Raw genomic sequence first — 12,688 nt, forward strand, 5'->3', positions numbered from 1 at the left:
CCAACCACTCCTCTTTCTGCCTTCCTACTTACAACCAGTCCAGGGTATAGGGCTGCCTGTCCACTTCCTCCTCCTTCGTTTCAGTGTGCACTTCTAGAACTTAGGAGGGAGGAGGATTGGGACAAAACTAGAATGAGTTGGTTTGCAGGGGGTTGGACTACATGACCCTTGGGTCCCTTCCAACTCTCATGGCCTAAGACCCTCGTACCTATGGGACCGCCTCTCAGAGTATGCCCCACGGAGGACCTTAAGGTCCATAAATAGCAACACCCTAGAGGTCCCAGGCCCTAAGGAGGTCAGATTAGCCTCAACCAGAGCCAGGGCCTTTTCAACACTGGCTCCGGCCTGGTGGAACGCTCTGCCTCATGAGACCAGGGCCCTGCAGGATCTGATTTCTCAACGCAGGGCCTCTAAGACAGAGTTGTTCCGCCTGGCCTTTGGCTTGGAATCAACTTGATCCCCTTCCCCTCCTTCCTCTTTCCTTTCTCCTTCTGTGATGGAACTCCTATTTGGGGACTTCCCTGGCTTTTTTCTGGCCAATGTAGGACCAGTCTGGATAGTTAGCCTTGGTGAGGATTTGACGTTTTCATCCCCAAAAAGTTTTTGATTTGAGTTTCTACTGAAATGAGGCTGCATTTTAATGTTGTATTTTAATCTTGTTTTTAAGTTGTATTTTAATCAATTGTTTTTATACCTGGTGTTAGCCGCCCTGAGCCCGGTCTTGGCCGGGGAGGGTGGGGTATAAATAAAAATTGTTGTTGTTGTTACAAGTCTATGAATCTATGACTCTATGGTTCTGCCTGTCACTGCGAGAAGCAAAGCTACAGGGAACCAAGCAGAGGGCCTTCTCAGTTGTGGCACCCTCCCTGTGGAATGCCCTCCCATCAGATGTCAAGGAAATAAGCAACTACCTGGCTTTTAGAAGACATCTGAAGGCAGCCCTGTTTAGGGAAGTTTTTAATGTTTGATGTTGTTGCTCTTTTATTAATATTATGTAGGAAGCTGCCCAGCATGGCAGCCAGATGGGCGGAGTATAAATAATAAATTAATATGATTATTATTAGCATTGGCTCCGGCACCACCTACTGTTTGGCGCTCCCTGCCTTCCACCCTAGCAGTCCCAAAGGACACCAGCCACCAGTCTGTTAAAAGACTTCTTCCACCTGCTCAACAGGGCACAATGGTGCCCAGTAGTTCCCATTAGTAAACCATTTTGCAGGTCAGTGGTGTCTACACTACAAACATAAGGGGTTTGGTATCATTTTATTTACATTGAACTACTACCCCAAACTCCTAGGAACCATGATTTGGTGAAGGTTCTGAAAATTCTCCATCAGAGAACTCCATGTCCACTTGGGGATCAACAGCTCCCAAGTTGTTAAAATGGAAGAGAGAGAGGAGGGGTGCTTCTGTAAGCCTTATGGCAGGGTGGGGAGCCTGTGCACCTTCTTCTGTTGTCGCACTCCAATTCCCATCAATGGTCAATGGTCAGAAATGATGGGAGTTGTAGTCCAGAGACATTTGGAGGGCTACAGGGCTACCCAACTCTTGTGCTAATGAGTCAAACATGAATTGGGGATCGTCTGCCAAGGCAAATCTGCCCATGAGGCCATCTATCTGCTTGACTCTACATCTTGTCCTTGAGTCTACATTTACAACTCCTGATTTTCTAACATGGCCCTCAACATATTGTCCTTCCTGCTGTCCAGTAGGAGAGCCAGCTCTGCTTCAACCCTTTTGGATTTCCCAAGATGCACTGCCTCATTCACAGATATCTGCCAATTGATCCATCTTTCTTTGTGGTAGGGTCTGGTAAGCTTAAAAAACAACAACAACCACCTGGATTGATCTCTTTTAACTGATAGCCTTGTGTATAACGATTTTGTAATTTGGGCTGTTTACCTTCTGAGTAATTGCTATCTCTGCAAATAATGGTATGGTTACAAAAAGACAAATAATTGGAATTTATGTTTATAGATGGAGAGTCCGTAAGAATTCCACAGAAAACAGCTGGAAGTTCAGATTGTTCCTCTAAAGCAGAGGTAGCCAAACATGGCCCTCCAGCTGTTTTGAGACTAGAATTCCCATCACCCCTGACCACTGGTCCTGTTAGCTAGGGATGATGGGAGTTGTAGTCCCAAAACAGCTGGAGGGCCATGTTTGGCCACCACTGCTCTAAAGCATTAAAAAAACCTATAGTCTATCTTCTTGTAGCACGCTCTAGCCAATTCATTCATCACTGGCAATATAAACTTTTATGAAGCAAAGGACATGGATGCATTCTGCTGTATGAAGTAAATCGGAGACCATGACCGTCTAAATCAGGTATAGGCAAACTCGGCCCTCCAGATGTTTTGGGACTACAACTCCCATCATCCCTAGCTAACAGGACCAGTGGTCAGGGATGATGGGAATTGTAGTCCCCAAACAGCTGGAGGGCTGAGTTTGCCTATGCCCAATCTAAATGATGTTGGATTCAGTTCCCAGTACCTCTGACCATTGGCCATGCTGGCTTCCTAATGCCTGATCAACAAGAGATAAATCTAAGCACTCCATCATGCTCTGCCAGTTCACACGCTGTTCCTTTGGAGGTAGGCCACAGAGGATTCAGTTACCTGACTCCAAAGCACCATCCATAGTCCTGTACAGTGGTACCTTGGGTTAAGAACTTAATTCATTCTGGAGATCCATTCTTAACCTGAAACTGTTCTTAACCTGAGGTACCACTTTAGCTAATGGGGCCTCCCGCTGCCGCCGCCGCATAATTTCTCAAGGAGACTAGAGTAAGGTTGCACATATCAAAAGGCATCGTTCATCTGAAGAAGGCTGCCGCTGAAACAACAGTTGAGCTCTGCACATACTCCAACCTCAGCCCTGCTTGGAACTGTCCAAGGTGCCACTGAAGCCTCACCTCACCGCCATGCTGCTGAAACAACATTTGAGCTCTGCTCTTATGTAGTCTCTGGCCTGAGCCCTGCACAGAGCCATCCAGGATGTCACCTCAAACACCCCATACTGCTGAGGCCATTGATCAGTACACAACAGTGCCACAGCTGCTGTAATATGTAAAGCACTCCATCTCCACCCCAAATCACCCCAAATCATTTCATCTTCCCCTTCAACCTAGGAGGAAAACAAATTGGCCTCCCCATTTCAGAGCCATGAATATGGGTGGTCAGGGAAGGTCAGCCCTTCGTTTCTAGTATGTCACAAGGTCTATGTTCAACAAGAATCTGCAGCCAATCCCATCTCCCTGCATAATTTCCATCTTTGTAAATAATAATAACTATTATTATTATTATTATTATTATCTCCGCCTTCATCATAGAACAATTTAAATTTCAGTATTAAAAATAGTTTAAAACAGACAACAATCACAAGAACAGGGTGGGTCTTGAAAATATATTATTTCAGGTTTTAGAGATGCATCTTCAACATACAATGAAATCTATACATTGAAGGTGCCAGACACACTTCTGTTTTTGCATAGGATATATTTGATACCTGCACATTTTTACATTTTGATGTGTGCAGCTTGAACACCATGCGTGTATAGATAAAACAAATGTAATTTGTGAAGCGGCCCTGCTATAAACTGAAGAGGGAGTGGTACTGAGGACCCCAAGTCAGCTAAGCTTTTTGCAGATGTCTGGGAATGAGAGCAATTTCCAATATCTAACGGGAATTCTTCTTCTGGTCTATACTGTCCTGTGGTTGTTTATTTTTTATTTTAAATGCACAAAATGCCTCTGGGTAGGCATGCATAATTAAACCCCGTATAGTGAATAATTCAAATAAAATATAGAATGAGGAGAAGATTAAATCCATTAAAAGTTAAAATTACATAGTTTTAATTTTCCAATGTCCTCTTGAGGCTGTTCCATCCACTTTCCTTCTGACAGCTTGTCTAAGCCGATTGCAATCTCACGTCCCAGGCTGAGGTGCAGGCCTCTGGATCGGAGGAAAAGCGATGAGGAAACAAGGCTCCGCTGAACAAGGGGGTCCTCCTGAAGTTGCTCCAGGCCCTCTGCAGTTTGACTAGCCATTAAATTTGGGGGGTGGACACACCGATGACATTTCCTACCCACTCCAGGGATTCTCATACTTCTACCTCCAGGGCCCACTTGAGCCGGATGAAAATTCCTAAGGCCCACCTGTCACAAAATGGCGGTGTGAGGGCAGAGCTAGTCACAAAATGGTGGCCGATGGAGGCTACGCTTGGCATAACCAGCTGGGAATTACTGATATTTTCTCGTGAAAGTGGCCTAAGGTCCCCTGGTTTTACCTGTGAGAAACACGAGTTCTACACCTGAGATAGGAGATGAAATGTTTAGCTGTTTGGATCATTGCTAGTGCATGTACAAATAAACATTTGCTAATGAACCTGCGACGGATGCAGATCGTACTGCCGTCACTGTATGCACATTCAGGAGTGGCCTGAATAGTTGAAGAGGAATCCTGTAGGATATCGATCAAAAGAAGCGGACTCTCTCTGAATGTGACGGCTTCTCTGTTAAGTTGTGGGTTGACATAGCCGACGACCAGCGATTTCTCCAAATAGCTCTTTATTTCGTAAGCTGGAATAGAACTGACTGCAAACAGCTCAGCCGGCCTGCTTTTATAGGCAGCCGGCTGTCAACATTGTAACAACAACAGCCCAGAGTTCCCGCCTAAAATAACTGACGCGGACCTGAGGGAAAACTATCTACAGACCTGAGTGAAAACTATATACAGTATCCCCCTGCTGGCCCAGGGTGAAACTTCACTACATAACATTCTCCATCATTGGAGGTTTCTAAACAGAGGTCAGGTGGCCATCTGTCAGGGATCCTTTGGCTGCGATTCCTACATTCCAGGGGCTTCAACTAGATGGCCCTTTGGGGTCCCAACTTTTCAGATCTACGGTTCTATGAAAGCTGCAGTCCTAACAGAGCAGGGGGAAATAACCATGGACATCATTTTGGGCTTTTGGTTCAGGTGTAAAAGTTCCAAATGCAGTAGGAGCAATGGATGGAGGTGGGCCAACTCACCAATTTTATTTGCATCAATGCTGCCAGGGCATACCTTCAATAGATTACCCTATTTCAAATGCAGGCGGGAGGCTCTGCTCAGCGCTCCCTTTAAAGAGCTGTGCAGAGCATGTGTGCGACTCTTGCTGGCTTTTCCCCCCGAGGAGGGAGAAGGGACTGACGGGCTGACCTCTGTCCTTTCCCACACCTTCCAGAAAAGGCAGCAAGGGCTCCCTTTCGTCCCTCATCCAGCTTTGCTGGGCCAGCAGGAGAAGAGGCTCTGCGCAGCTATCGCTCTTGCTCTGCTGGCTTCTCAGCAAAGCGGGAGGAGGGACGAAAAGGTTTAAAGCAAGAAAAGTGAGAGCCACTTACATGCTCTCAGATTATTTTTCTTGCTTTCCCCCTCTAAAAACTAGGTGCATCTTATGGTCAGGTGCGTCTTATGGAGCGAAAAATACGGTATCATACATTCCCTTCTGGGGCCTACCTGCCAGTGGTGGGTTGGACAAGAGGCAAAAGGGGGGGAGCAAGTTTGGGGGGGGGACTTTTTTACCTTAGTACAGTAGGCTAGTTTTTACACACACACACACACACACACACACACACACACACACACACACAGCATTATCAGAATTCAAGGACACATTCAAGCCAGGCCGAAACCCTCAAGAAAGATATGAAACAGGGTTGGTAAGGGAGAAGGGTTTTTCTTGTTGTTACAGTTTTCGCTGGGGAAGGAATATGGCCTGGCAAGAATCCTGAGGGCCAAACAGAGCAGCTTAGCAAGATGCGTTTGGCCCTTGGGGCTGTTTCCTGTCCACGTCCTAAGAGATCAAACCCCTCCAATGCAGTTATGAGGATGCTCTACTCTGTTCTTTAAACTGCAAGTAAAATATTGTAATTGTGTTCTAAATCTTGTTATAAAACTTGTTTCAAAAAATCCTCACTAACCCCCAAGAGGATTGTTTGAGGTGAAGGGAGGAGGGTGTTTGCTGATCCCGGAATTTAGGCTCTGTTGATACATGGGTCCATGTACAAAATCAAGGCTTCTAGGTGGCACAGAAGTATCTTAACTACAACGCTTGACATCGCTGGGCAACTCCTGGTGTTGCAGCAAGGACAATCGCTGACACTTTCTCCAGCCACTCTGGGCAGTTTTCAACAAAAGATTACAAATACATTTAAACATCAGACGTTAAAAACTTCCCTAAACAGGGCTGCCTTCAGATGTCTTCTAAAAGTCAGAGAGTTGTTTATTTCCTTGACGTCTGATGGGAGGGCGTTCCATAGGGCGGGCGCCACCACCGAAAAGGCCCTCTGCCTAGTTCCCTGTAACCTCACTTCTCGCAGTGAGGGAACCATCAGAAGACCCTCAGTGCTGGATCTCAGTGTCCGGGCTGAACGATGGGGGTGGAGATGCTCCTTTAGGTATACTGGGCCGAGGCTGTTTAGGGCTTTAAAGGTCAGCACCAACACTTTGAATTGTGCTTGGAATGTACTGGGAGCCAAAACAAAATAAAGCTCTCACAGCTCTGAACTGTATTGGGTGTAGTCATTTAAATTTCCCACAATGCCCCTGACACAGCTGTGCTCTGGGGCATTGTGGGGTTTTTAAAATGGCGTCTACCTTCCCTTTCAAGGTAAGCCTGTCAGTAGCAACTAACAGAGGAAGGAGCCCACTCAATATTTATTATTATTATTATTATTATTATTATTATTATTATTATTATTATTATTTATACCCCACCCATCTGGCTGGGTTTCCCCATCATGGAGGCAGCCCTGGACAGAATAGTACCCAGTCACTGAACTCGGGACACACGTAAACAATAGATGCATATTTTTATTCACATGGAAAAGCTGAAGCAAGCCATTATAGTATACATTTATACAAAGGATTTTGGGCGGAAAAAAACCAACCCCATACAAAGCAAGATGATCAGAAAATATGGTTCCTTATGAAATGCCATTATTACATACACTATCAAACCATTTTGAAAGTTTTATTTTTGTTTGGCAACAGTTTTATCAACAGTTCTATCAACCTTAAAAATGGTTCCCTTCCAAAAACAAAAAAAAGCACAAGATTCATGCAGCATGTATAGAAAGAATCCTGAGAGTTTGCCTTCCTTAGAAAAAACTGTAAAAAGATATATCTGCCTTTAAAAGTTCATAAAATGCAAATGCTATATTTATTGTCAAAACTATACAAAAATATGGACCTAACTTAATATTTACTTTAAAAAAGAAAAAGAAGACCTTTTTTTTATTAAAACCTCATTTCCTTGTGATTTTGGTAATAAACATAATTCTTAATTCCTGCTCTCAGAAAGAGAAAGAGAGAGGGGAAAAAGCCACAGTGTTGTTTACAGACTTTCTCAGGTTAGATTACATTAAGGCAGGCACTGGCAACGTCAAATCCAACAGGCCAGATTAACCACCTGGCACCCCAATGTCATGTGGTAGGATCATCATTTGGGGGGTACAGGCACCTTTTCCAATGAAAAGGCTTACTGTGATGGATACAACATGTGGGGCCTTGTGATGCCAGCCCCCTGGGTCAAGAAATCCTAGAAAAGGGGATCTGTGATGAATGAGGTCCATTATCAAAGTGAGGGCCAAACTACACATTACGCAACAAAATGTCTGCATTAATGACTCAGTAGCTGCTTTTCCCCCCTACTCAAAGCCACCTTAGGCAATTCCCAGCACAGAAATGGCTGGATAGAGTGCTTAACCCACATCCACCCGCTGCTTTCCTAAAAAAGCAGCAGGTAGGGAAGGGGTTAAGCACCTTCCCCTGCGGCTGCTTCTCTGTTGAAAACTACCCAATCCTAAGCCTTGATTAGGAAAAAGCTGTTGCAGTTTTAATGCAGGTGTTTAATGCGTGTTATAAGGCATAGGTTGGCCCTTGCTTACCAAGGCTCTTCCAACTTACTCTTGCTTTAACTCTTCCCAAATAGGCCCCAAATGGGCCATTCTAGAGTAAGTGGCTTTAGGCTAAGTTGATTAACTGAGTTTTCAGCCCTTTGATCAGATAATTAATTAATGGGCTAAAACCACGTACACTTGAATGACAAATAAAAACAGTGGTTTCAAAGCAGGGGGAAGTGTACGTCCCTCGAAAAATTACACACATGTGTGTTGCAGCTTGGAAGAGGAATTCCTGCCTTCTTGAATGAGAGAACGGGGAGAACTCTCTCCCTTGTGAGGGTGCCTGCCATCCACATCTTTTGCCAAGTATCTGTATTCAAAACAAGTTTAAACAGCATTTTACAAATCTTCCCTTCGATGAATCAGGAGGCACCTTTTAATCAATTGCAAGGTTTTTAATCGATTGTTCCAACCGACTAAGCAACCAAACAGTTCAGCCCTACTATTTGTATACAAAACGTGGAATTAAAAAACATGTTCCTCGTGATCTGCAAAAGGAAGAGTACAAAAAATGAATACAAACCAGGCTATTTGGAATTTCATAATACACCTTTCCAATAGATAAATGTTCATAAAAATATCTCGAATCCTAAACCATGAAAAAGCAATTATAATACAATTATTTTTTGTTGTTGTTGTTCTGCTACATAAACCAGCTTTTCCATGAAACAAGGAGGCAAATTCAGGTATGAAAACATAATTTACTTATTGCTTTCGCTACAATTTTTGTTTTTTACATATAGTCATAAATTACACTATACAGTATAAAATATTTCATAGGAATACATTTTATGGTCTGTTTAGGTTTGCTGGTTTCAATTCTAGCAACAAATACAAAATCGAAAAAACAAGTCAACAATGAACAGTAAAGGCACTTCGCTTTGCAAATAGAGTTGGTTCCTAATAGACTTTTTTTTCTGCTTTCCTCTATTAGAAAATCAAGTTGATCTTTGTACATTTCATAGGTTGCTGAGGCACCATAAAGGTTTAGAACATTCTAATTCCTCCAGGCTCCGAGAACATTCTTTGTCGCGTTAAGTCTTCATGTTTCCACCTCCGCTTTCCAATACTTCAACCACCACCGCTGCCCATCTTTTGAAAGTTTGGCTCCTCCTGCTTACGTCCCTTTGCAGACCCGCCTTCAAACTTCCACTTCCCGCACTCCATCCTGGGTGTCACAGATCACCCCAATGTCAAAGCAGGTGACTATCATGACGTGCGACTTGCACAGATTCACACACTGCTCCAGTTCCTCAGTCACTTGTTCCAATGCCTCCAGGTAATCTTGCGACTCCTTGTCGAGATCAGGGTCAACCTCGACTGTTAGCATAAAGAGAGTTAGCATAAAGAGAGTTAGCATAAAAAAGCGGCTTTGTTATCCAAACAGCAGTCTCTCTCGGAATCAACCCTGTTGAAGCTGTTCACCTGGCAAATGTCACAGGTGAGCAGCAGTTGCATCATGCTGGCTTCAAGCAATGCTCCCCTCACTGTGACGTACCACACAATTGCATCAGGAGTTTGCAGAGTCTGGCGATAGCCTCTCTTGCATCTCCTGTGATGAGCTGGCCACCCTCTTCCACTATTTTTATGGTGGGGAAGGAGGGCATAGTAACAACTATGTCCTGATCTTCTTGTTCAGAGGAATAGCCACTCCAGTGAGACATGATTGTCTGTGTAGGGGATATGGTTGTTTTGTTTGACAACCGCTATTCTGGTAGCAAGCAACTGGTTAAGGAAATGCATCCAACTTCTAACCAATCTAGAAATCCCAGTTGCTAGGACTCGCTAGAGGGGAGTGGCCTGGCGCACTCAGTTCCTGCTTTCAGAATTCCCACAGGCATCTATTTGGGTTCGCCACTGCAAGAACAGGATAGAGTGTCCAGCCACTGGCACAATTTGGCAGGCTCTTCTACTATTCTTAAGAGCTTCTATCAACTTACGCAAAACATGCCATTTGTGGGAGGCAACATCCATTTGTCACAGTGAGAACCCAGTTCCACCCTAAAGTCCACACTGGCACTGATACATGTTAGGGACACAGGAAGCTACACAGACTCAGGCTACTGGTCTATTTAGCTCTGCCTATTATCGTTTATTTTATTTATTTCCTGAAGTGTTCCATGATCCACACTTTTCATGAAATCAAATCAAGGCGGCATGCAACACATACAAAGTACAATTCAGTCAAAACATTCATAACTGGGGGGGAAGCACCATTAAAACCATCAGAAAATACTGATTGGTTACAAAGCGAAAATCATGTCGCAAAGCCACAAACTGATGCAGAAATGGGGTGAACTGAACTTACGACTGGGAAAATGAGGAACCAGAAGAAACTGGCAGATTTGCTCACCCCTAGTCTGTATTTCTGCATCATCTACACACAGAATCTTTATCGCGACTTGCTGGGAAATACTTACATTCTCCTTTCCACTTGCTTGGATCCAACATCAACCTACACTTTGTTTCCTCCAACTCATCTTTCAAGAACTCATGCTTTGCTTTCACTTCTCTAATCCGCTGGTGGCGCCTCTCCAGGATTTTCAGCTTGGTATTAAAATATATCAGGCCCTTCAGGGAGATGAAAATTACCGATTTGTTAATTTCGCTGGCCATCTGCCTGCTACTCTCCAAAAAAGCCCCACAAAAACCTATTGCCCTTATCATTCCGCTTCAACCACTGTTGTGCAGCACAAGCACAGAACATTAAACAGCAGAGGGGTTTTCTCCCTCCCTGCTACCCTTTCTGGAAGTGGACTTCCATGGATGCTAATCTAATAAAAGCAACATGCTATGAGCACTTAAGGCATTTACTGCCACTCTCCCAGCTAATGTACTTCCCTACGAAACTCTTAAATTTCAGCCGTTACGAACAGAAATGGTTTCCTCACCACTGCAAAAGAGTAAATATGTTTTAGTAAAGGAAAGGAAGGCTGCAAAATCTGAATGGGCAAGATTCCCAATCCATCCTTGTGCCTCTCTCTCTCTCTCTCTATATATATAGTGCCAAGTCATATAAAATATCAAGGAGAATCAATGAAGTTTAAACAGCTTCATAGGCCTGTTGGAATAAGAAGGTCTTCAAGAGATGCCTTCAAGTACAAAAGCCATGATGCCTACGGAATCACTGCTGGAATGATATCCCACAGCATGACATTGGTGATGCTAAGTGCTCAGCTTCTATTTGATGCCAGTCGGGCCTTTGTAACACTGGGGACAGCTAAGAACCCATTGGTGCTGGAGGAGACTCTTGAGAGTCCCATGGACTGCAAGAAGATCAAACGTATCCACTCTTAAGGAAATCAGCCCTGAGTGCTCACTGAAAGGACAGATCCTGAAGCTGAGGCTCCAATACTTTGGCCACCTCATGAGAAGAGAAGACTCCCTGGAAAAGAGCCTGATGTTGGGAAAGATTGAGGGCACAAGGAGAAGGGGACAGCAGAGGACGAGATGGTTGGACAGTGTTCTCGAAGCTACCAACGTGAGTTTGACTAAACAGCAGGAGGCAGTGGAAGACAGGAGTGCCTGGCATGCTCTGGTCCATGGGGTCATGGAGAGTCGACACGACTAAACGACTAAACAACAACAAGCACTCCCCTGTGATCAAGCTGGGATGTCAGGGCTCAGAGTGGACCTTAAGGAACCCTGGACTCAAGTTGTTCAGGGCTTTGTATTTCAACACAAGTGCCTTGAACCCAGCCCAGTAATATATTGACATGCAAAGAAGGACTGGACTAGAATATCTGCAGGGGGGGGGGGGGAGGACGTGCATGTGCTTGCTTAACCCTTCCCACACACTCCTTGTTTCCTCTGCAGCATCTTACCCCAGGTGCTTTTCTCCATTTGATTGGGAAATGCAGATTCATATCTGAATGTGGGGTTATGGGATTGGGAGGAGGGATGTGTTGCAGAAGAAAAGCAGGGGGAAGGGCTGAGACTCACATGAGCACATCCCTGATTTGGCATCTCCAGGAGAAATGCTCCATGTTGCTATGTGCACACACTCTTCCTGCCTACCTCGTCTTTGATGCAAATGCTCCCCACTTTCTACTCACCCTAAGGGTTCTCTCTTGTTGCTGTTGTTGTAAGAGACTGCAAGCCTGAGATTAGAGACACCCCCTCTCTCTAAATGATCTGTAAGAACAATAACTGTGGGGACAAGCTAAATTACATCAGGTTGTATCCAATACTACCCATACTCAAGGTAGACCCATTGAAATTTATGGACGTGCCTGCTTTAGGTCCATTAATTCCCAATGGGTCTGACTCTGAATAGAAGTGGGTTGGCTACAACTCGTCCTCTTCACTTGGCATTCCTTAGCAAACACAGCAATTGGAAATTCTGTTTTGGTTGTTTTGGTCGGTATAAGGAAGATCCAAAGATATGACTTACCTTTTCAACATCCTGGAAAGGCTGTTGGTAGAAGAAAAAAGGAGAAGTTACCCTTTTTTTTGTATTAGGGGGTGAAAATGGCACCAGACAAATGACTGCAATCCCTGTCACCAACTCAGAATTAACTGAATTGTTTTCCCAATTACAAGTAAATTAAACTCACAACATCTTGAATTTAACAGAATCCTAACCGGGATGCTTTATGCCATTAACATAAAGAGTTAATGACCCTTTGGTGAAGAAAGCCCATAAAATTTCATCAAGCAGGCAATGATTATAAAGCCTTCTCGTAACATATTAATTGATATTCTCCACTCACTCCATCAGCTACGTTAAACACAATTAATGGCAG

At 44.2% G+C, this 12,688-nt stretch overlaps 1 protein-coding gene across 2 annotated transcripts in view; it reads right to left on the minus strand.

The window, feature by feature from the left end:
• Positions 1 to 6,834: 6,834 nt before the first annotated feature.
• KIF26A (kinesin family member 26A) overlaps positions 6,835 to 12,688 on the minus strand; it is a 156,050-nt gene continuing 150,196 nt past the window's right edge. For both annotated transcript variants that reach the window (XM_083730385.1, XM_083730386.1), the window contains exons 14-16: positions 12,337 to 12,357; positions 10,364 to 10,514; positions 6,835 to 9,263 (exon numbers count right to left, since the gene is read on the minus strand). In XM_083730385.1, the coding sequence (XP_083586511.1) occupies positions 9,085 to 9,263; positions 10,364 to 10,514; positions 12,337 to 12,357 (351 nt within the window). In that variant the 3' untranslated portion in view covers positions 6,835 to 9,084. The remainder of the gene's footprint in view (positions 9,264 to 10,363; positions 10,515 to 12,336; positions 12,358 to 12,688) is intronic.

Source organism: Podarcis gaigeae (assembly GCF_964106915.1).
Source record: "Podarcis gaigeae genome assembly, chromosome: 1".
Lineage (NCBI taxonomy): Eukaryota > Metazoa > Chordata > Lepidosauria > Squamata > Lacertidae > Podarcis > Podarcis gaigeae.